At 37.5% G+C, this 24,865-nt stretch overlaps 1 protein-coding gene across 1 annotated transcript in view; it reads right to left on the reverse strand.

Annotated features, from left to right (window-relative positions):
- Nucleotides 1-7,257: 7,257 nt before the first annotated feature.
- The window catches only part of LOC121383641, a 57,317-nt gene continuing 39,709 nt past the window's right edge, over nucleotides 7,258-24,865 (reverse strand). Inside the window, exons 9-10 of the mRNA XM_041513735.1 lie at nucleotides 22,685-22,849; nucleotides 7,258-7,436 (exon numbers count right to left, since the gene is read on the reverse strand). Coding sequence (XP_041369669.1) covers nucleotides 22,697-22,849 — 153 coding nt within the window. The 3' untranslated portion in view covers nucleotides 7,258-7,436; nucleotides 22,685-22,696. The remainder of the gene's footprint in view (nucleotides 7,437-22,684; nucleotides 22,850-24,865) is intronic.

Consider the following 24,865-nt stretch of genomic DNA (forward strand, 5'->3'; position numbering starts at 1 on the left):
AATGCACGACGAATTTTTAGCCGGGCACACACTCTTATTCCAGGTGTGTGCTGGATCCTTTCTGCAGCTACTACACGAACCACTAGTACTGCGTTGAGTTTTATGTACGGTTTGATGCTGAGTTCAGGAGTGACGATACGGAGCGCGCTGTCGATCGGGTTGATTGCGTTTGGTGTGGAGCGTTGATACTGAAGTATCTTCTTCGTAACCGCTACGTAGCTGGGCTTGCTCCCTTTTTACAGATTCGGATTGCCTGGCCATATCTGTGGCTTTTTTCAGAGTAAGAGTGTCATCAAGCTGCATTTTGAGCGATAGAGCATCGTCTTTTACACCTACTACGATACGATCTCTGATCATTTGGTCTCGTAATTGACCATAGTCACAATGTTCTACTAAAACGTACAATGCAGTAATGAACGAATCAACATTTTCACCGTGCTGCTGCGAACGTTTGTTAAATTTTGCACGTTCAAAAATCGGGTTTCGTCGAGCGACAAAGTGCGTATCAAATCTACCTTTAACTGTTATGTAGTCATTCTTTTCATCATTAGTTAGTCCAAATCCAATCATAATATCATCTGCTTCATCTCCCATCGAATACACAAGTGTGTTGACGTGCCTCTCGGGCTCTTCTTCGGCGAGGCCAGATGCAAGGCGAAACCTTTCAAACCGTCGTATCCATTTAGGCCAGTCTTCAGGTTTTGAAAAATTGAACGATTCAGGTATAGAATGTTCAAATTACTTGCCATATTTGTATTTTGTTTCAGATGGCTCGGATTACGGATGATTTTTCAGAGTTTTACTTCTGACACCATGTATTATGTTTATTGAGTCAGCTCGATACCGGAAGTACACCGACTTTCGGTGGCGTTATCTAAAACGCGGAATGTACAGAAAAGACAGATTGAGATATTGTACAATTTCTCTTTCCATATTATAACGTTTCATACACAGCAGTCTTTTGTGTGTCACAATAACTTTTGCCTTTTAGTATAGTTTACAATAATGCTATAACCTCATTTTCGAAGTTTAGATTGGACTGTTAGTTGTGAGCTCTGGCCAGCACCAAGTAACCACGTTATATTATACAAACCTAATTGTTATGAAAAGGGATATGCAACAGCCACTATAACCACATATATATCTGGGATCACGTACATACACCGATTTAATAATTGGCGTGATCCGACACAAGTTTTATTGTTAAAAAAACGTCGGGGGGGGGGGGGGGGGGGGGGGTGTATGTTGTCGCCGTACCCGAGGTACACGTGTCGATTCTCGCTCAGCTATAACATACACAATTTTAGTAACGCCGGTGCGGTCATTGCAGCATATCTGTTATTCTGAATATGAGGCTAAAACATTCAATGCCACTTTCCTTTTAGCATATTTTGGCCTTCTCTGAGTGAGCGAGTTAATAGTTACGTCAGAGACGCAAGCAAATCGCCCGTTGCTGAGATCTGATATCTTCTTTCAACCAAACACTAGCGCAGAAAGAGTGAAGATTCGTGTTTCGAAGTATAATCAGGCTGGCACGCCAACCACACTGCATGTACTTGCAGAGAAGGATAAAATGTCTGTTCTTAGGGTTTTGGCAGAGTGCATAATGATCAGGTCCCCAACACAAGGTTTGCCCATGACCGATGGTAATTTTCAAGTCCGCATTTTGGTCCGATATCACAGCCGGCTTCGAAAGTGGAAGTTAACTGAAAGCGGCTCAATTATAATTCGTGTCCATCCTGACCGCATGTCTGACAACACGGACAACATTCCACAGCCTTCCCCCACACCCACAAATATATAAATAATTGTAAATTGATATATTGTTGTATACGTCATGCGTGTGGTGGTACTGTCGAGTTATCTTTGTCTTACAGGATTGATTTCACCTATATTGATGTGAAACATTCTGGAATGGAATGGCCAAGGTTGAAGAAATAAAACTGACAAATTAGGACAGGATGGAGTGACATGGACAAAAAGTGCTACAGCTGTGCGTGGTGGGCTGCATGATGCGACTGATCCCATTAACATTTACAGTATGGACTCAAGTACACAGTGAGTAGACTAGACTATGGGTACCCAGTCATGTGTGCATATTGAAATTCCTAGACTATAATGGTTTAAATGCCGGTTACGTGTATGTTATTTCATAATAGCTGTCGCGGTCGGGCAGAATTCGATTGGCTGGAGCCTGGACAGACACAATTAATAATCGAATATTACATATTTATTAATTTTAACTGGGTATTAATTAATCAGAATTATGGTGATTTCCGGATTGTCCTCCTGACCATGGATTTGCATATGAAATAACCTGGCTGTAGGGTGTTTGTCCATACAAACTTGATTTAAGTGTGCATCACCCGTATACCCCCTAATATTTTGGTTATGGTGTTAGGTGTGTGCTGACAGTTTTGTCAGTGGTTCAGCGGTTGTACGCCAACTGGTTGTCAGCGGTGTGCTGATGGTTGTGGTACGGTGTGTGCTTGACATGTTTTGTAGCAGTGGTGTTGCCAGCGTGTGCTGACTTGCCAGTATGTAGGTAGTAGTAGTATATATACGTGCATGTGTTGTCTGGTATAAGTGGTATCGGCGGTATGTCGACTGTTTTTAGTCCTGTCCAGTCTTTAGTCACTACGAATCCATTCAGAAATGTAAAAGTTAAATAAATATAATGCATGCAAAAAAAGTGGGTATTTTACTTCATTAAGCATTATTCATTTAGTAGGTAGTAGATTAGTTATAGGACGTGCATAAATTAATGCTGTACATTGAAATAGCGCTGATTCCCCGCTATATCACATATGGCACGTGCACATGGAGTTAGAATGTTGTTGGTGACAACTCGCATTATAGAAACTTAAAGAAAATTCTCTTCTTAACTGTTTAAGGAGTTTTAGACTATTAACTACTCTCAGTTGCCCCCCCCCCCCCCCCCCCCCCCCCCCCCCCCAACACAAGAATTCTAGCTACGGCCCTGTATTATACCCCACTACGAAACATTCTGTTGGGGACATCACGGGCAAATGCGTGATTTCCGTATATCATCAATTTCGACCAAGCAGGCATCGGTATAGTTTGACATTGCCAGACATTTTGATATAATAAGAACGACTGTACAGTCTTTTCAATCGACTAGATGCCAGTGATCCTTCTTTTAGTGGTAGGTCATGATTCGAGTTATGCCAAGTATGCCACAACCCCCATAAACCGATTTCCACCACCCACCATTACTGCCGACACGTTTCAAGTCACTGCCATAATTTTAAGAAACCGACCAAAAACAGAGCATCCAGGCACCAGCATCCATGGTTGTTCTTCCTTATCTTTTACAATATCCACATATGACATTTCCACACGATTGAAAACCATGTGGACGTGTTGCCTTGGTCAGTAATGTCATCATACCTGTCCCATAGAACACCTTGTGAGACATATTCACGAGCAGTCTTAACCGCTCAACAGACGGCATCTGCAGCAAGCCTTTACTTGTAGAGGAGGGACACAAGTTTAGGTACCCAAGAATGGTAATCAACTTTGTGTGCTCAACACGTTTGAGCAAGGTTATCGACGCCATGAGACGACTGCATTGAATTGACGCAAGCGATTTTTTGTTGTTTGTGTTAATGATCAGTGTCAGATAAGCATAAAAGATATGAAGTGGTAACACACGTATACGTCAATCTAAAAGTTGAACGTTTTTGTTTAACGACACCACTAGAGAACATTAATTTTTTTTAAACATTGACTACTGAATGTAAACAATTTGGTAATTTGAGAAAATCTGCAGTGACCATATACCTAAAAATAACTATTTTGGTATGTTCTTACTTCATGCCAAGTTTCATGCTTTGTATCACGGAAAGTGCATGACAAAGGTCCCTTTCTGCATTATGAAAAAAATAGCGGTTTTCCTCGTATGTCTACGTGTCATAATTGTCAAATATTTCACATCCAATAACCGATGATTAATTAATCAATGTGCTCTAGTGATGTCGTTAAACAAAACAAACTTTTTTATCATCAAAACCACAATTTTTCTATAATTTTCACCAATCCGCTGCACTAATATTTGGCATCGTCCACATATGCATTTTCAGAGATCCTGAATTTGTTTACAGATGATAACAAAGCTTTGCTACATTTAATGATGTATTTATTATATTGTTGCTTAGATTAAATAAATGGCTGTTGTTACTGTTTATGTGTTCAAAAGAAACTAACATTTTAAACAAATAACAAATCTTAAGATTTATATTTCAATACATTTCTGTTGTTACTGTTCATGTCTTTAAAACTGTGTTAAACATTTAAAAGTAGTAGTTTTGTCATTCTGCATTTCTAGAATAATCTCCGACTGAGAGAGCAATCATAACCGTACAAATGTCCACCTAGCTCCAGAATGGCAGAGTATTGGGCTATACATAATCAGTGCTAACGATAGTGTCTGTTAGGTTCATTAAAAAAAAAAAAAAAAAAAAAGGAGAAAAAACAGAGTCCATTCCTCGAACCGGCGGTCATCAGTGATCATCATATCAAGCTAATACTGTGTTCTACATAGCTTATAATCCGTTTTTAAAATCAATTGTCTATTTTGTTGGCAGGTTAACATGTATGATTATCGGCTACACATTGAACACACACACACACACACACACACACTTTCTACCTATTGTTGCTGCCACAATTCAACTCTATATCAGGGCTAGGCATGTTCCAGAGGCATCCCTCATTCATCGTCGATTGAAAAACCAACTGTGTAGTGGGTGTTGTGCTCACCATTTTCTAGACCTCTTTTCAGAATTGGCTCCTGGACTACATGGATTGTCAGGCTTATCGGGCAGTAACCTGGATGGGGACAGATTCCGATTTGACTGTTTTGATCACGAATGTTTCTTTAAATAAGTTTATATAAAAACTATTTTTTCCTAGAACTTACCCATGATGCCCATGTCATAAACCCATGTGTTAAACCAGGCCCGTGGTAACGATATGTGGAGGTGGGGATGTTGGGATGTGTGTGCATATGTGTATCTTTATTTATAGAGTAAGAGAAACAAACAAATCCTGCATTGTAGTTCCCATATGGGTGCCCTCTGTTCCTACGAGCCTAAAAACAAACACCCCTCTCCCTTTGCTCCAGCAAAGCTAGCGTATTCCCACTGATTAGGAATACACTTATGGATGGGCTTTTAGTGAACCGATCAAAGTACAGATATTTTAATAACGATTTTAAGATACTTGAATAATAAACAAGGAGGTAACATTGATGTGTGACCAGAGCCAGCATATTCTCATCGATTAGGAGTACATTTAGGGATGTGCTTTTAGTGAACCGATCAATGTACAGCTATTCTATTAACGATTTTAAGATACTTAAAAAATAAACAAGCAGGTAACATTGTTGTGTGTTTCTTTTCATCTTTTTCAAATTAATTGATCGCATTGATATCACTAGATGATACGTGTAGCTTTGTTTCTATCAAGACGGTATACATATTATTTAGCGCCCGTGATAGATAATTGCAATGATGAATGACTTTAGTTGTTTTTATAAACGGTGATATCCCTGACAAAATGAAATTTTAAAGGAACATTCCTGAGTCTGCTGCATTTTAAAATGTTTCCGACTAATAAAATATTTCTACGATTGAACTTACATATTAAATATAGTTTATTGTTTATAATATCCGTGTCTGTATATTCAATGTGTTTCTGGTCCACTTAATATTTGTAAGAAGCCCAAACTGGATTTCGACTTCAAAGAATTTCGTACGAAAAAAATATGTTTTAGAAAATAAAATGAAATTTAACCTAGTGCAAATATTAGAACGATCAGAAACACGTTTAATATACAGCCACTAATATTTTATGTAGAAAAATATATTTGATATATAATTACAATCGTTAAAAAGTCTCTGTTAGTCGATAACATCTAAAAAGTGCAGCAAACTCAAGAATGTCCGTTTCATAATATTTGATTAGAATAAACAAATAATAGTAAATGAAAGCAATGGCATGACCGAATCTGCAACCGGGCACACAATATCTGATAGTCTTTGGAAACAGAAACCTGAATGACCATTCTGGTCACGTGCCAACTATTGTGCCAAATAAGTGGTTTCAGCTGGATATTGTCGATACCACAAAAATAAAATAAATATGTTTTCATTGCTGAAATAAAATATAACAACAAATTGGATATTGTATGGTACATAATGGAAGATGATGCGTTGGTCATGAGTTGGACAACTTGGCGTTTTAGATCACAACTAATGTCCGTTTGTTTTCTTTGAAGCACCAGTGAACTATGACTGGTATTTTAAACGCCGTGGTATGTGCTGTCTTGTCTGTGGGAAAGTGCATATAAAATATCTCTTGCTACTTGTCGAAAAAACATTTAACGGGTTTCCTCTTTCACACTATATGTCAGAATTACCAAATGCTTGACATCCAACAACAGATGATTAACAAGTCAATGCGCTCTAGTGGTGTTGTTAAACAAAATACACTTTAACTTTGATTAAAAATTGCTATACATGAGCAATGATAGTAAAACAAAATAATAACATGCCGAACAAGCAATTTAGTAAACCCACCCTGAATTGTTTCAATTGATGACACTGCATTTAAAAACACACATAACCTAAAGATTACCTGGTTAGGTATACCTCAAACAGGTCTTGGAGCTTGGTCTATCACATACAAACACATTAAAGTACTCCGAGAACTGTCTAGTACAGACTGCCCCGTTGCATACGTGTGTGTGTGTGTGTGTGTGTGTGTGTACATGTAGAAATATATTTTTAAAAACCATCACTGCTGCTGCAAAGGGGGGGGGGGGGGGGGCACATACCAACTTTGCCCCCACCCCTACCCCCGCTTCCTACGCCTTTAAGCATAGAAACACAATACAAATCACTCCGTTAAAATGGTAACTGTAATTATTTCAATAGTGACGTGGATGACATTTTACATTTCATTGTTTTTTTTGGGTTTAGGGTGTTTTTTGTTCATGATTGTCTGTTTTGCGTTTGCGTTTTGTCTTGTATGTATACATACTTTATTAAGGAACCAAAGGCTCATATTCGCTACGCAACAGTCGCCCCACAGCGCGGAAACTCTTGGTCTTAAACACTGTCCTAATTCCATAGGCATTTCAAAATACGTTTGGGCTTACAATATTTTTCTCAGTGTTTTATTTTATATAAATTATATAGTTTAGCAAAAAACAAGAACAACAACACAGAATAATGATTATTATTACTATCTTTATTCCATAATCGCACAATATGCACACTACTGAAAGTAGGCCAAGTTTATATAATTTCATATTGTTTTACACCACAGTTCATAATCGTAACGAATAGCAGACGATATGTTCTTCGCATGAGCTGGCAAATTATTAGTGTACTCTTCTCCGACGATTGTCACTGAAATGAAAACAAAATGCTGTTAGTCGATACATTTGTTTCACATTTATTATTTATAATTCTGTTATCGTTTTAAATGAACAAAAACGTTTGTTTTGTTTAACGATACCAATAAAGGGTGTAAACTACCAAAACAAATCACATAGACAACAATAGATAATATGGTTACGCTTACATTGTTTAGCTCAGAAATATTTATCACAAAATTATGGTCGATTTTATTGTAGATTTGTTGATTTCAGTAAAAAGAAAGAAAACAAAAACAAAACCTTTCACTCTATTAAGAGGAAGATACTTTAACATTTTATTATGAACAAAGGAATTCATGGAAGATTATTTTAAGTGATTAAAAAATGTATTCTTAGGCTAAAGCTGCTGTTAGAATTGAAAATATATCGATATCTAAGCTGCTGTTAGAATTGAAAATATATCTAGCTGTTCTCATTGTGTGAGTGGTGTACGCCAAGACTATGTTTTAAGCCCATTTTTATTTGCAATGTTTACAACAGAATTACAAAGATGTAGACGTAAGAGGCATATTTGTTGGCCAGGAGTTTCAGGATTTATTATTGCTTCTTTATGCCGATGACCTTTGTGTATTTGATAACATTGTTATTTGATTTCAGAATGTTATTTTCCACAATATTATCATGGACAAAATGTACGGAAAATATGGCTTCTAAAGCAAGTAAAGCATTGGTTATTGTTAAAAAATTGCAGTACAATATTTCCAGTATACCTGTTAGTGTGGTATTTAAAAAGTGTGATCATTTGAAGCAAGACCAGTTCTCGAAAAATTCCATACGATTTTTTTGTAAGTTTGTATTGGGTGTAGGTAAACGTGTGTCAAGTAATGCAATATTAGCAGAATGTGGACGATGTGGTCTTTATGTTGATTATTATATTAAGTGTGTTAAATATTTGTGTAAACTATCACAGCTAACTGATGACCGATATGTTAAACAACGTTATCTACTTATGGAAAAAGCTTGATATTGCTGGAAGATTTACATGAGCAACCGGGATAAGAACACTGTTAAACCCATATGGTTTTGCATTTGACTTGTCAAGTCAGGATGTTGGTGATATTTCCCATTTGAATTTATGTTTAGACTGAGATTAGAAGATTGTGGGGAAACAACGAATTACAGGAAAACTTAATGATTCAGCTAGATTGTTGTTCTATAAATAGTTGAAATCTTTATTAGATGTTGAATATAACACACATCAATGCAAGAGAAAATAGACGTATACTATGCCTATTGATAATTCGTTCTTTTTATGTTTGTTTGTGAAGCGTATACTGACGAGCGAAATATATACATTCCTAAGTATCAAATATTGTAACATTTAGTAAAGTAGTTACATGTAACTCTAATGATACACACGTTCTTATGAATTGCATGTTAAAAGTAGATCCGATATGTACTAGCTCTTAGTTGATGCAATTTATTTACTTAATAATATTGTAAATTATTATGTAAACTGTTGCATATAGGCCAATTGCCTACACACAGAAATGAATATACACACAGAAATGAATACAAACAATATTAACATACGTGGTTAAAACTCCAACCTGCATCGTATCAATTGATATAAACACCATAGATATACATAATACGCCCTCACCCTTAACGTCAAAAACATTAAGGGTCCATCTGCTCATTTCAGAGATAACGGGTGGTGTCTATGAATACCATAGTTCTGCACAAAAGTTAGTACTTTTTGTTTACAGGTACCCCATATGTGTTCCAAGCACAAGGCTACTTGACACAGTGACACTAGATGAAATAAAATTGCATACAGTTTTACAACCAACACACATTGATAACCAATCACAAGAGTTGTGTTGTTAACTTCCATATCGAACGTTGGGTGCACTTCGAACTTTGACCTAGCTGGACGTTATTTATTTTAGTAGTACTTATACTTATAACATACATTGTTTTCAAAAAGTGTCCAACTATGTGTTTTTATGACAATAAGGATCTTGTGTATTCTGACATAAACTGTCAACTCCATTGAAACTGTTCTTACAGTGCAACCTAATACAATGTACACTTCATAAGTCATATATATATTGTATACAGTTTTGTACAAAACCATATGCCATATTAAACAATTTTGTTTTTCAAATAATACTCCTAAAAATATTTACTGTCAGATGGGGTGTGTGATCAGCTATATTTGTAGAGACAGCATTGATATTCACAATACCTCAACTCCTTTAACGAATTCCATTGGAACACATGCAGTTGACTGACCCCTATATACCCCCTATTAACAGGCACACCAAATAAATATCACTATTAAAAATACCGTGTCTGAGGAAGGAAACATAAACATGACTGCACCTCTATGAAGTATTTACTTAATGTCCTGAACATCAGTGTTCATGGGGGAGGGGGTTCCTATATGCTAGGTGTGGGTGTCTTCAAGTCACCAGGTGTAGGAATTTCAAATCCATCGGTCATGCTGATTTTTATAATGTACCATCAAAATCATTGACAGCCACCAATATTCATGACTATGTTTTATTTATAGCCTAGTGTAGTTGGAGGTTTTAAAGATTTGTGATATCTGGAATTATCATCAGCTTTGGCACATTTATTTTTTATTCATTACCAAAAAAAAAACCCAACCTGTTTTTAAATGCCATAAATACCCGGATACCTATTTTCTTGCATTTTATTTTAAATCAATCTAATTAAAATTAGCTCCACTATTACATGTGGATCTAACAGCAGCCAGTTGGAGCTCATGTCCACCACTCAAAACCTTACTTGCAGAATCATGCCAGTGATTTGAAAATAATTTGAAAACATTCCGAATTACCCTGAGGGTATACGACATGTTTCATGTGAATTACGAATGCCTTATTTAGACCAGTAGAACTAATTTTAATCAGATTGCTAACAACACTGCGTAGTCTCCAATGTCCAAGTAACATTTCGTCTGTAAATAATAATTTAAATATCGACCAATCACACTTCGCCTTTTATAACGTTATTTGGGAGCATACAAATTCTAAATATATCGGGCGAGTCTATTTTGGTGGCCACAGTACAGCGAACCATACCAATACATACGGGATGGGTTGTCAGTCTTCAATTTTACATTACAAATTATTTATTTATTAAAAAAACTAAAAACTAAATCAGTCTTCAGTTTTACATTACAATTATTTATTTTATAAATAAAAAACACTTTTTAAGGCATTCGTAATTCACACGACACATGGATAATTCGGAATGTTTTCAAATTATTTTTAAATCACTGGCATGATTCTGCAAGTAAGGTTTTGATTGGTGGACATGAGCGCCAACTGGCTGCTGTTAGATCCACAGGTAATAGTGGAGCTAATTTTAATTAGATTGATTTTAAATCTAGATTAATGCAATATTCATACTGGATGTATCCCTACAATATTTGATCCAGCATATTACTTAGCTAGTAACACTGGGTAATAATGCAGCTTTAACAATAACATAAATTATCAACTTACTCGAAAGCAGATAATAAAATCTGGTAACAATGGTTCTGAATCTAGTATAAACTGAAAATGCACTTCATGAAAGCAAACTAAGGAATTATGGGTGTTTTTTTTAGATATTTGATCTCAAAATCTAAAGATATATTTAATACGCTTATTGGTGTGTACAAATAAGAACAGAAGGCACAATAATGACCAAAAAAAACAGCTATGTCTTTGGTATAGTTTTTCTTGAACTTTAAATAAACGTTTGCATAAACCTAACCTGGTTTGCCCTAGTTTATGACCCACGGCAATTAAAAAAAAAAAAAAAAAATTGCGGCGGTGAAAGGGCCCACCGACGGCAATTTTGAATATGCCGATGGTAATTTTTTTAAACTGATTTTTGAAGCAAATAAACTTGACTGAAAGTTTATTATTCTGAATGTGCATGTAGTCAAATTTCTTCAATTTTTGTCAATAAACTTCAGTAAACGAGAATTTATTATAAATGGAATCATGGACTACTAGCATACACTTCAGTTACACTTTTTAACACTGCATTTATGTTCTACTGTTGTAGATTCAAATCGCGCCTTTCTCAGTATCTCACCGGCCTCGGTGGCGTCGTGGTTAGGCCATCGGTCTACAGGGTGGTAGGTACTGGGTTCGGATCCCAGTCGAGGCATGGGTTTTTTAATCCAGATACCGACTCCAAACCCTGAGTGAGTGCCCCGCAAGGCTCAATGGGTAGGTGTAAACCACTTGCAACGATCATTGATTCATAACTGGTTCAACAAAGGCCATGGTCTGTGCTATCCTGCCTGTGGGAAGCGCAAATAAAAGATCCCTTGCTGCTAATCGGAAAGAGTAGCCCATGAAGTGGCGACAGCGGGTTTCCTCTCAAAATCTGTGTGGTCCTTAACTATATGTCTGACGCCATATAACCGTAAATAAAATGTGTTGAGTGCGTCGTTAAATAAAACATTTCTTTCTTGTCAGTATTTGTTTCAAGTGTTTGCTTTGTCTCTTACTATTTATAATTGAAATAGAGTCTAGTATGGATGACATTTTTTCATTTTGTTTTATATAGATAGATAAGATAGATAGATAAATCTTTCATTTTGTTTTATATAGATATATAGATAAGATAGATAGATAGATAGATAGATTCCGGGTCGTTTCACCCTAATATCAATTCGCACCCTTCATTGTTTCGCACTTAGTCCTGTTCGTTTATAGAGAGTCATTTCGCCACCCAAAATAAATATATTTATTATAGTAATATACTGGTTATCCAATAAAACAAGATAGGATATGGGTAATAATAAGTTACGAAATGAAACAGTTACGTCAAGAAGAAGAATCAATGTTCCCACAGAACTTAACAAGTTGATTAAACATATACATGTGCATCCAAGAGAATGGAATATAACAGATTAGTTGTTTAACGGCACCTCAGCACGAAAAATACATCAGCTACTGGGTTTCAAACTACGATAAATTTAAACATTAAATGATGAATAACATCAATATAAAAATTGTGTATCCAACAGATACGAGATAGCGAAAAAGCAAAATGGTGCATGTCCTACTGTAAGTGGGAATGTTTCTCCAGATGAACCAGAAATGCAAACGCCTGAAATATAGTTGTGGAAGAACTTCGTAAAAAAAAAATATCACACACACACACACACACACACAAAATGATTTTGACAAATGATATAGATGAAATGAAATTAAACAGGCTCGATGATCAAATGGATATAAAGGAAATCAAGTTGTTAAAAGAGTTGTATGTTGTCAGGTAATTAAGACATATCACTTGCATAATTAATTTGGAAACGTGAAAGGTTTTAGTCGTAAAACAAAGCAAGGAGTGTGAACGAATTCCCAACACCACACGAGTACTTGTGCAACACCAAAGACTTCAAGAAAGTTTTACAATTTTTCTAGAGATAGTTGAGTGATGCCAAAGAGGAATGATGCGAAAACAATAAATAGGGGAAAGAAACAGAAAATAGTTCTAAATGACAGTTGTTTGTATAGGTATCTTATATTTATGTCAGGGAATACACTGGAGATCTCACAAGAAACATTCTGCAGGATGTGACCGAAACATATCCTAACACAATACATTACTCGCAAAAAACAATGTCTTTGCCAAAAGTACCAAACTATGGCGTGGTTGAAATCTATGAAATCTTCAGGTTGCAATGTGCAACTCAACCCTGATGAGTATGGGCGCACATTAAAAGATCAATCACCTGCATAATTCCTGAAACAATTGAACAGCGAAAAGATTGTATATTGAAGATGGAAGGAGGTGGATATGCCAGATGGTAAGAAAAACCCAACAAGAATTGTGGAGGAAGATGGTTTTAGTAAAATTGTCTCGGAACAACCATGCGAGTTCTTGGCATATGCATTAAGGGTCAAGGACCAATATAAAGTCTTTTCAAATCTTGACAACAGTTTGCTGAAAAATCATGTTGTTCTTCAAATGGATTTTGCGGAACATTTTAGCTGTATCACATTGGACGAGTGCTGCCGTAACTTTGCATCATGTAGTTGTCTATGCAGACGATTATCTCAAACACAAAAGCTACGTGTTCACCTCAGATGACTTAGATCACAGCATCGGTACCGTGTATGCTATCCTGAAGAAGCTAGTTCCCAATATACAAACGGATAGACTGGATACATTACTGGATACAGCCATATAGAAATAAAACAACATTTTGCATTGTTTCTGACCATAAAAGCGTGTTGGGTGTCCCCGCAACGTGGAATTATTTTTAACTTAGACATGCGATGGTGTAGCAGGCCGAATGCATGGCCGATTACACATGAGGACAAAAGTACCACAACAATGTTAAGTACATCTTCGTGAGTTCAGAAGAGTGTGAAGATGCTGGTTCAGAAACTGCACAAATTCAATAAAACCCTAGTTCTTGATAAAGGCACACTTCAGCTGCAGATGTGAAAATCCGTTTAGTTTACTGTTTGGAAGGAAACTACCATGCCGATTAGTTTCTGACACACACACACACACACACACACACACACACACACACACACACACACACACACACACACACACACACACACACACACACACACACACAGATATATATATATATATATATATATATATATATATATAAAACACAACAACTGCCTGCATCATTTAGTATTGAAACACACGTCCATATAGAAAAACACAAAACATACTGTGGCTGTTAGTACTGATGCGTTAGTCAATACAGACACAATTCATGCAGCTGTTACTGATGAATGTCAGCTAGAGCTGATGTTACACATGAGCTCAGTCTTCTGACATTTCAATTATGGCAGGTGATCTCTCCGAGGATATGTGATTTGCCGTAATCTATAATGACGATTGGCATATCAGATGTGTTAAACACATCGATGCGAAGGATAAAAAGTGCCTTCTTTGCAACTTTGATATGGCCTAGTTTATTTGACGAATTATAGATCACGTTTCAAAACATGATCTGCCTAAAACACACCAGAGCCAAAAAGACACAGCAAGAGAAGCTTCGAGATTACAGTGAATGAAGCTCAGGGCTTTCAAAGGCAGGACGAAGATACTAAACTAAAATGAAATCTACGAAACTGTTGCCTTCTGACAAGCTTTACTATCCAATTAAAATTTCTTTCCTAGTTATTTTAAGCATGTTAGACATAGTGTTTCCTATTTTTCTTATAGACAACCAATGGTTTGTAGTGAAAATTATCTCTTTGGTATTTGGATGTGATTGAGTACTTTACCCAGCAAATACAATGACACATCGAATACAGTATTCATTATATCACAATCACTTGCTCCTGCTTTCATAAAAAGGTATCATAATACTTAGTAATGAGCATATTTTTACATGTATATTTAACATAGAGGTATGTGTTGTTAATTGATAATATGACCTATTTTGTTTATTCCAAATCTATTGAATAACAACAACTTAGTGGAATGTGTATAATTACGTTGTAAATGATTTGAAATAACACAACCATCATCTAATACTATTGATTGTGGTCACGTAACTTTCGTTTAATATTATATAGCGTTTTGTTAGATGATTTGCAACTTATATATACCGACTCCATTGATATTGATTTTTTAGTAATACATGATTCTGATAGCATTCAAATGTTTTCCATTTTGATTACTTTGCGCTGTCAGTTTGGGCAACTTGGTTAAAAAGGGATCGACGACAGCGAAACACGCTCTGATAATGCTCTCTCTCTCTATCTCTCTCTCTCTCTCTCTCTCTCTCTCTCTCTCTCTCCCCCCCCCCCCCTGCGTGTGCATTAACCTCACCGAGGTGCAGGGGTGAACATTCTTTCATAGAATTGCCAATAAATGCATAACTCCTCGTATGAGGCACCTTGTTTGCCGTGAGGTGCGACCCGTGAAGTGGATGATGGGATCCTGGTGGTTGAGTCGTGGTTAAAGCAACAGAGTATACTGTCATTGACAATACACCACTTTGGCCTGGAGTCCATGTAGAAGGGAGGTCAGGAATGGCCCGACCTGATCAATCGGCTGGTCATGCCAAGCTCAATAGCAAACAATCTTTGTTTTGTTTATATTGCCTAGGTGGCTAGGGTCAATCAGGTGTTTGATTATTTCATTGCCTGAGTATATCAACCATGTATCCCTGGCATGTCTGCCTGCTGGTTATCCGCAGCACCATGTCCCCTTGTTGGACTCGGTGGTGGGTGGGGAGCATGGTTGATGAATCATGTTTCCTACATATGGCTTCAAACCATTCTCAAACTCTGATGAAGAATCTATAACTAATTCGTCAATTATGAAGAAATCGAAGGTAGTAACATCAGATTCCTGGCCAAGGTTTCTGGTTATTAGTTCATCTGATGACGGAGCCTTGAAGAGGTTATCACCTTTTGCTGTACAGAAAGGGCTTGTTGGCTTAGCTGGCGAGCCTAAAACTGTTAAAAAAAAAAAAAAAACCCGGAAAAATGGATCGCTGTTAGTTGAATGCAGCACTGAGAGTCATTCAAAGTGCTTGTTGAAATCTACCAGTTTATGCAATATCTGCATCATTGTAACGCCACATTCCTAACTAAACTCATCAAAGGGGGTGATCTGGTCTCGTGACTTAGAAGGTGTAAGTGACGACGAAATTTGTGAAAATTTGTCATCACAGGGTGTTTCTGCTGTCAAGAGGATCAAGGTTCATAGGAATAATGAATTAGTTCCTATGAATATCTTTATCCTAACTTTTGGAAAGCCAGTCCTTCCACAGTCGATTAAGGCTGGGTATTTACATATACCTGTTGAGCCTTACATACCAAATCCCTTGCGTTGTTTTAAGTGTCAGTAGTATGGTCATGGACAAAACACTTGTTGAAATAAAACTGACTTGTGCTCGTTGTGGCCAGGCTGATCATGAGAGCAAGTCTTGCAATAATAGCATCAGCTGCATCAAGTGCAAGGAAAATCACTTTGCATACTCGCGAGAGTGTGCAAAGTGGAAGTTGGAAAAAAAGGTTTAACAAGTAAAAGTTGAAAAACGCTTGTCTTTTCCTGAAGCCAGGAAACTGGTGAAGACTGCAGCACCTGCTTTTACAGGCCAGTCATATGCTGCTGCTGTTAAAGTTTCTACTAGAAGCGTGGCAGTCAACACAGATCTAACATGGCGTTACGATAAAGTAAATACAAAACACTTTCAGATATTGAAAAGGCTGAAAAACAGACAGCGAACCAGGTTCAACGACAACATGAAGCTGTTAAAAAAATGAAAGATGCTGTTGAACAACAGAAAGGACGCAAGTCAGTTCAAGCGTCTTTGAATCCATCACGTAGGTTGAACACTGGGATGCCAGGTCCTAGTGTCCCTCAGACAGGAAAAGACACTAAAAGTAATACAAGTAGTTCTTTGGGACAGACGAAGAAGATTGAGCAGAGATCCGTCCCAATACATAACCCTTTTGATCCTTTGTCGATGGATGTTTGTGACGATATGGATGATTCATCTCAGGATCATTCTCAGTCACAAAAGCCATCACGACCTAGGGCAAAGGAAAAGGCCAAAATAAATCCCATACTTCCACCCAATGGCAAATAAACTCCTAAAATGGAACTGCCGTGGGCTTAGGCCCAACTTTGATGAATTAAGTCTTTTAATTCAAAGACATAATCCTATTTCAGTGTGTCTTCAAGAAACTTTCTTGAAGGACACTGATCATATTACCATGAGAGTATTTAACCTCTATCATAAATTTCAAGAAACTGAAAATAGGGCATCTGGGGGTGTTTCTATTCTTGTTAATGAAAACATTCCTCAGAGTATTGTCACATTAAATACTACTTTACAAGCCGTCACAGTCACGGCTCATAAAACTGTTACTCTATGTTCAGTTTACTTGCCACCTCGTAATGATTTTAATTTCAATCCTAGGGACCTTCAAGATCTATTGATCAGCTCGCTACTCCCTTTGTTATTATGGGAGATTTTAATGGTCACCACACGTTGCGGGGATGCGAGGATGTCAGTATTAGAGGAAAACAATTGGAAGACTTGATTCTCAAAAACGATTTACTTTTATTTAATGATAAAAGTCCCAAATATTTTCATTCTGCAAGTGGATCACATTTTCTTGATTTCTCCTGGAAAGTAGGCCCAGACCTTTGTGGCAATGACCACTCTCCCATTATTTTGAAGAATGATGGACCTCCGTCATTTGAAAGTGTTCAACGGTAGAAGTTGGCGAAGGCAAATTGGGTTCACTTTCAGCATCTGTGCAGCACTCGTCTGCAACAATATGCTATTACTGATGTTGATCATCCCATGTTTGTTTTCACTCCCATCTTGAAGGAGATTGCAGATGAAACTATTCCTAAGTCTTCGGCAGTGTCAAAGCGTTTCAATAAACCATGGTTTAATGATACATGCAACGATGCATTTAAAGAGCGAAACAGTGTTTCAAATGTGAACCTACAGCAGATAACCTGGATGCATTTCGTATTGCTAGGGCTAAGGCTCGTAGAGAGATTAGACAGAGTAAGAAAACATCTTGGAGAACTTTTGTCTCCAAGCTGAATTCACGAACATCGGTGAAATCTGTCTGGAATAGGATCCCTAAAATCAAAGGCAAAGAATCCAGGAATACAGTTCATCATTTGTCTGTCAATGATACGGATGTCACGTCTCATCGTGACATTGCCAATGCATTGACAGACAACTTTTCTCATAATTCATCTTCTGCTTTCAATACAGGTGCTTTTATATCTCTCAGAACAAAAGCTGAAAAGCAGTCCATTAACTTTTCATCCGAAAATGCTGAAGTATACAACAGGCATTTCTCTATGGAGGAATTGCAGGATGCTCTTCATAGAGCCCATGATACTTCAGTAGGACCGGATGAAATTCATTATCAGCTATTGAAATATTTACCGGAATCATCTTTGATGGTTCTTTTGAATATTTTTAATAATATCTAGATTTCTGGAGACTTTCCTTCTGATTGGAGGAAAGCAATTATTATTCCTATTCCCAAACCTGGTAAGGATCCAACCAATCCTACTAGTTATCGCCCTATCGCTTTGACAAGTTCTATTTGTAAAACCATGGAACGAATGATCAATCGTAGACTTGTCTGGTATCTTGAATCTCACAAATTGCTCACTAACGTGTAATGTGGATTCAGATCCAGACGTAGCACGGTTGATCATCTTGTTAGATTTGAAACGTTTTGTAGGGAAGCTTTCATCCATAATCAGCACTTGGTTTCAGTGGGGTTTTTATTTGGAGAAAGCTTACGATACCACGTGGAAGTGTGGGATTTTAAACGACCTCCATCGCATGCATGGGCCTTAGAGGTCGACTTCCTGTTTTTATTTCACAATTTTTAAAAGATATATCTTTTAAAGTCCGGGTAGGGTCGACTTTGTCTGACATTCATCCACAGGAGATGGGTGTACATCAAAGTAGTATCCTGTCTGTAACTTTATTTTCTGTGAAAACAGCATCACCCAGTGTTTAACACCTGGTGTGGATTGCTCGTTATATGTTGATGATTTTCAGATTTGCTATAGATCGTCCAATATGAGTATCATTGAACGTAAGTTGCAGCTTTGTTTGAATAAACTTCATCAATGGGCAACTGATAATGGCTTTCGATTCTCAAAGAAAAAAACGGTTTGTATGCATATCTGCCAGAAAAGAGGTCTCCACTTAGATCCACAGTTGTTTTTGGACACAAATCCAATTCTAATTGTGGAGGAGACAAAATTTCTGGGGGTTATATTTGACAGAAAATTATCTTTTGCACCCCATCTTAAATATTTTAAAAAGAAGGGCGTAAAAGCTCTTAATATTTTAAAAGTTATTGGTAATATGGAATGGGTGGCTGATCGGAAGGTTATGCTCCGTCTGTATAGATCTCTCGTGAGGTCAAAACTTGATGATGGGTCGGCACGCAAGTCTTACTTAGACGTGCAAATCTTCCTTTGCAGTATGCCACCCAGATTCAATCATTACCGAAACATCCAACACATGATGCGGTGTTTGATAACAAATATATGATGTTTTTTTATGCAAGGCGAAATGCTATTTGTACATTTGGTCTTCGCATTAAGCGCTTTTTGTTGCTTTCCAACACTGATTTAACTGACATTTTGGACAATCCTTCATATTTTGTTTTACCACCTTGGAGTATTACACCACCTAACATTGTGTTTGATCTTACGCATTTGAAGAATGGTCGTACAGATGATGTTGTGTATAAACAGTTTTTTTATGAAAATTCAAGACAGGTACCTTGATTACATTCCTGTTTATACAGATGGATCACGGGATGGGAATTCTGTGGCTTGTGCTACAGTGTTTCCATCAGACACAATACTGTCCATAAGACTGCCAGACTCGGCATCGATCGTTAGTGCTGAAGCAGTCATTAAAGCCTTAGAAAAAATCAAAGATTCTAGTGCATCCAAATTTATTATCTTTACTGACTCACTTTCGTGTCGCCAAGCTTTACGTAATATGAAGCTGGACCATCCCTTAATTGGGATGGTGATAGGAAAGTGTGTCTTTTTATCTATTGGCAATAAAGTTATTGCATTTTGTTGGGTGCCCAGCCATGTTGGCATCAGGGGTAATGAAAAGGCAGATTCAGCTGCCAAGTCTGGTTTTGATTTGCCTCATGCCAGGGTTGGTGTACCTTATACTAATTTTAAAAATATCAACAAATTTATTTTTCGACTTGGCAACATGAATGAGATGGTGCGGTTGCGAACAAACTTCATTCTATCAAGCCAGTCTTGGCAGAGTGGCAGTCCTCCTACAGACAGTGCAGGAAGGATGAAATAGTCTTGTGTCGTGCTCGCATACTTACTTGACCCATTCATTTATTTTGAAGAAGGATCATCCACCTCAGTGTGAGAACTGTCAGTGTACTCTGACGGTACGCCACATTTTGGTGGAGTGTAAGCATCTTAAAGAAACTCGAAAAGATATATTTGGACAAACAAATGTGATGGAATAATTTCGATTCCATCCAGAATATATTTTACAGTTTTCATGTGACACTGAATTTTATTTATATCTATCTGTGATATTTGTAATTTGTACACAGTTCTTTACACTGTGTTTTTATTTAACTGTTGAATTTTTATATCGATGCTGATCATCATTTTGTTTTTCCCATTACCATAGTTTGACACCCAATAGCCAATATATTTTTCGTGCTGGGGTGTCGTTATACATTCATTCATTCATTCATTCTCTCTCTCTCTCTCTCTCTCTCTCTCTCTCTCTCTCTCTCTCTCTCTCTCTCTCTCTCTCTCTCTCTCTCTCTATCTTTATCTCTGTATATGTCTGTCTCTCTGTATTTCTCTCTCTCTCTCTCTCTCTCTCTCTCTCTCTCTCTCTCTCTCTCTCTCTCTCTCTATCTTTATCTCTCTCTCTCTCTCTCTCTGTCTCTCTGTCTCTCTCTCTCTCTCTCTCTCTCTCTCTCTCTCTCTCTCTCTCTCTCTCTCTCTCTCTCTCTCTCTCTCTCTCTCTCTCTCTCTTTCTCTCTCTCTCTCTCTCTCTCTGAGTATTCCTTTATAGTACGCCTCTACTATTTGGAGATTCGAGAAATAAAACCTGTAACCTCCCTGAACACATGGCGTTCTTCATTAAAGGGAGGTATTTCAATTTTATTTACATCTTGGCTTTATATTCAAATTTAAAGACTCAGAAGGTCGAACATAAATATCTCTATTGGATGTGGGAGGCTGACCCAGAGAATCATAGTACCAAGTTCTAAAACAGGATTTCTACTGGAGAGTGAAGGTTAAATTACGTATCATGGGGCGACCAGTTTCGGTGAGCATAAGCATTCGGTTCTAAAGTATCAATATTTATAAACAGACAGTTGCTATTCACATAGCTACCATTTTATTAGTATTTAAACACTTGGCATAAGCACTAAATTGGCCGCTACGTAGATACGTTTACTGCACGTGCGTCAAAAACTGTAGCATGCATCAGCAGTAAAAACAAATTTCAGTGGGTGATACCTTTAAATATTTCAGTGTTTTATCAAAACATGTATGTTGTTCAACAAAAATGCACTGATACTAATTTATTAAAAAAGTATTTAAAATATTTTAAGGCAAATTACAAAATGGAGTCCTCGAGAACCAATGCAAAAAGATCATATTTTAGGAAAACGAATATAACAATTCTGATGTCTTGCAATTGTGTTAGAAGTTGAGCAAATGAATGGTTATAACCGCCAACTTGTTTGGTTAAAAATATAAACTGCATTCTGAGTTTTAATAAATATATAAACAGATATCCAGAATGATATTTATGTTAAAATATATAAGGACCATATATTTTTGACGAGTTTCTGTACAGAGAGTTTTACCAGCAGACGCCGTGACAATCATGTGACTGCAATAACCAGATACCAGTACAGCTAAGAACAGACGGAAATATGTTTTCAAATTAAGTTTTCTTTCAAATTACAGTATGCAATTCATAGAAAAAAAGGTATTAAAATATGTGCCGTGTTTCTGAGTGGGTAAAGGTCATTCTTGCTTTCTTTGCTCGTTTTTACTTTATTTTACGAACATTTCTTTGAATATGACAGGCATTTGTTTACTTTTTGCGTGCAAAAGTCAAATTCGTAAAACAAAATATGCAAATATACGTACTGATGCATACAACCGACGCAACCACTGAAACAGGAACCTAACCAAAACAGGGCAACGGACGATACCATAAAATCTTGAAAATTAATGGATATATATATTTTTTTATTTTTTTTTTTTTATTTTTTTTATATATATATAAAGTTATAGAAAGAGATCTGCTATTTAAAACTGGCGAATGTTCTTGAAATTCAATGCTTAATTTTAAAATAAGTCCAAAATCATAATCACTTAATAAAGGTACATAATTATGATCTGTTTTATGTTTATTATTTTCTGGGAGAAAGCCTGCAAAACTATTTGATCAAAACTTAACATTAAACGGCACACTTTTAAATGTTCAATGTTAGTTTTGTATTTATTTATTTTTTAAATGAATGGGGAGGGGGGGGGGGGGGGGGGGTACCATGACAAATGAGGGGACACCGTGGCCAAGGAGGAGGGTTTTATACAATAAACTTAGTTTAAAATCATATTTTATTATCCCCGCTGATGTATTTTTCATTTAAATTCTTTGATAAAATTTGAATACTTCTGTAGTTGATTTCAGAAAAAAAGAAAAGAAAGTACATTGCTTACCGTTTTCAGATTTCAATATATGTCATTTGGATTTGGCACAAAAGTTAACAGATCCATCGGCACACACCAGCCGTAATATCCACCGCATCGAAGATGCACTGTGGCATTTGCATGTTCTCTGGACCATTCTGCATACGGTGTAGTTCCATAAGGAAGCCATGTAAGCTGCAGATAAAAATATAACACAGTAAGTGCATGAAGCGTCATTACATAACATTGCTAATTTGTTAATACGTCTTGTATTAGTAATTTACACTGCTGTTTATATTTTAATTGTACTATAATTTATGTTGAAGAAAGGCAATGGAAACGATAGTTTGTTTCATGACCCTATTCTTATTTTAAACTGGCTATTAGGTGTGTTATGCAGGGCATCCATTCGTATATGGTCCATGGTACTAGCCCGTGTATCACATGGACACTGACGTGGATCTGATCAACGGATGCATCTCTATTGTACACACACACACACACACACACACACACACACACATTATTATACAAAATATCTTCTTTTGTTTTGTACAATGTTGCTGAATGACCATGTTTGCTAATGTTCCTGGAATGGGACAGCATGCCCAAATGCACCCTAAAACACATTTAAGGCACGTTGTGGCACGTTGTGCGACATTTGCTGGAAATCGGCGTGAAATGGTAAGATTTTGGCGAATGGCCTTGAAACTCGGGGAAAATATTGAGGTAGTGACGGGTATTTAAAGCTGCAATGATGCCTCATTTCCATTTCGAAGTAGTCGAGTTACAGGATGCCAAGACTAAGCCTGCCGAATCGAAACATTGCAATAGGCCGTCTCCATTTAGGTGAATCGCAGTTAGCAGTCGCACGCCACATGAACGTCCATCGGAGCACCATTTCACGTCTCTGGGACAGGTACCAGCAGTTTCAATCAGCTGAAGACCGGCCCAGAAGTGGAAGACCTCGTATAGCCACTGCAGCAAAAGATCGCTACATCCGGGTTCTGCACTTGCAACGAACGCTGCTGGACGCATACCTGGTTTGAGAAGGGTGTCTGCACAAACCATTCGGAACCGGAAGCTGGATTATGGACTAGGAGACCATATGTTGGCCCCGTCATGCGACGTCAACAACGACATTTACGTGTTCGCTGGTGCACGAATGTACGTGGGTGGAACTTGGGAAACTGGCAGCAAGTATGGTTCAGCAATGAGTCTCGTTTCCTTCTACAGCGATATGATGGGTGACAACGTGTTTACAGACGCCACAATGAACATTTTGCCAACAACTGCGTCGCCCAAGTTGACAGATTCGGTGGAGGGAGTGTCATGATGTGTGGAGCCATCTCAAACACCGACAGACGTGTGTTCGTACAAGGCAACCGAACAGCTGTACGCTACCGGGATGAAATTCTTCGCCATCACATGCTTCCCATTTTGGATCAAGATCGAGAGATCTCTTTCAGCAGGACAATACCAGGCCGGACACAAGTGTAACAATGGATTTCCTACAGAATGAAATCATTAATGTGCTGCCATGCTGATCAAGATCACCAGACCTCAACCCCATATGACATCTATGGGACGAACTGGACAGACGTGTACGCCAGCGTGACCCGGAGCCTCAGACACTACCGCAACTGTCACATGCACTGCAGAAAGAATGGGTTAGGATTCCACGTGCCCGGATTCAGGGACTCATTCAGTCTATGCCAAGAAGATGTCGCGCAGTGATTGATGCTATTGGTAGCCACACAAGGTACTGATTTCAGCGCCCTCGTCCGACGCCTCAAAGGCATGAACATTGTCACATACTCATGTCAAATTTTACTGTGATACGATCATAAATAACGAAATTATTATGCCACTTTGTATTAAAGAGATAATGCCATGAATATTTCGCTTATGCGTTTCTTTTTTCACAGAGTATATATATATATATACGATTTTTCACTAAACCTGGTATGAATGAACGCGGACATGGACACAGACCACGTACGAATGGATGCCCTGCTTAACTGTGCATTTTTGTTTTGCGACAACCTTAAGCTATGTCCTATATATTCCACTTTCTGAAAGCTCATTTCGTCTTTCAGCGTCCTTTTGTGACAATCTGCCATGTGTTTTGTGAGCTGTGAACTAAATGTTGCCTCAATGGGGCAGTGACTAAGGCTATTCCATCGGCATTACGACTGGTAGATACTAGGT

The sequence above is a fragment of the Gigantopelta aegis genome, chromosome 10 (genome assembly GCF_016097555.1).
Source record: "Gigantopelta aegis isolate Gae_Host chromosome 10, Gae_host_genome, whole genome shotgun sequence".
Classification (NCBI taxonomy): Eukaryota; Metazoa; Mollusca; class Gastropoda; order Neomphalida; family Peltospiridae; genus Gigantopelta; species Gigantopelta aegis.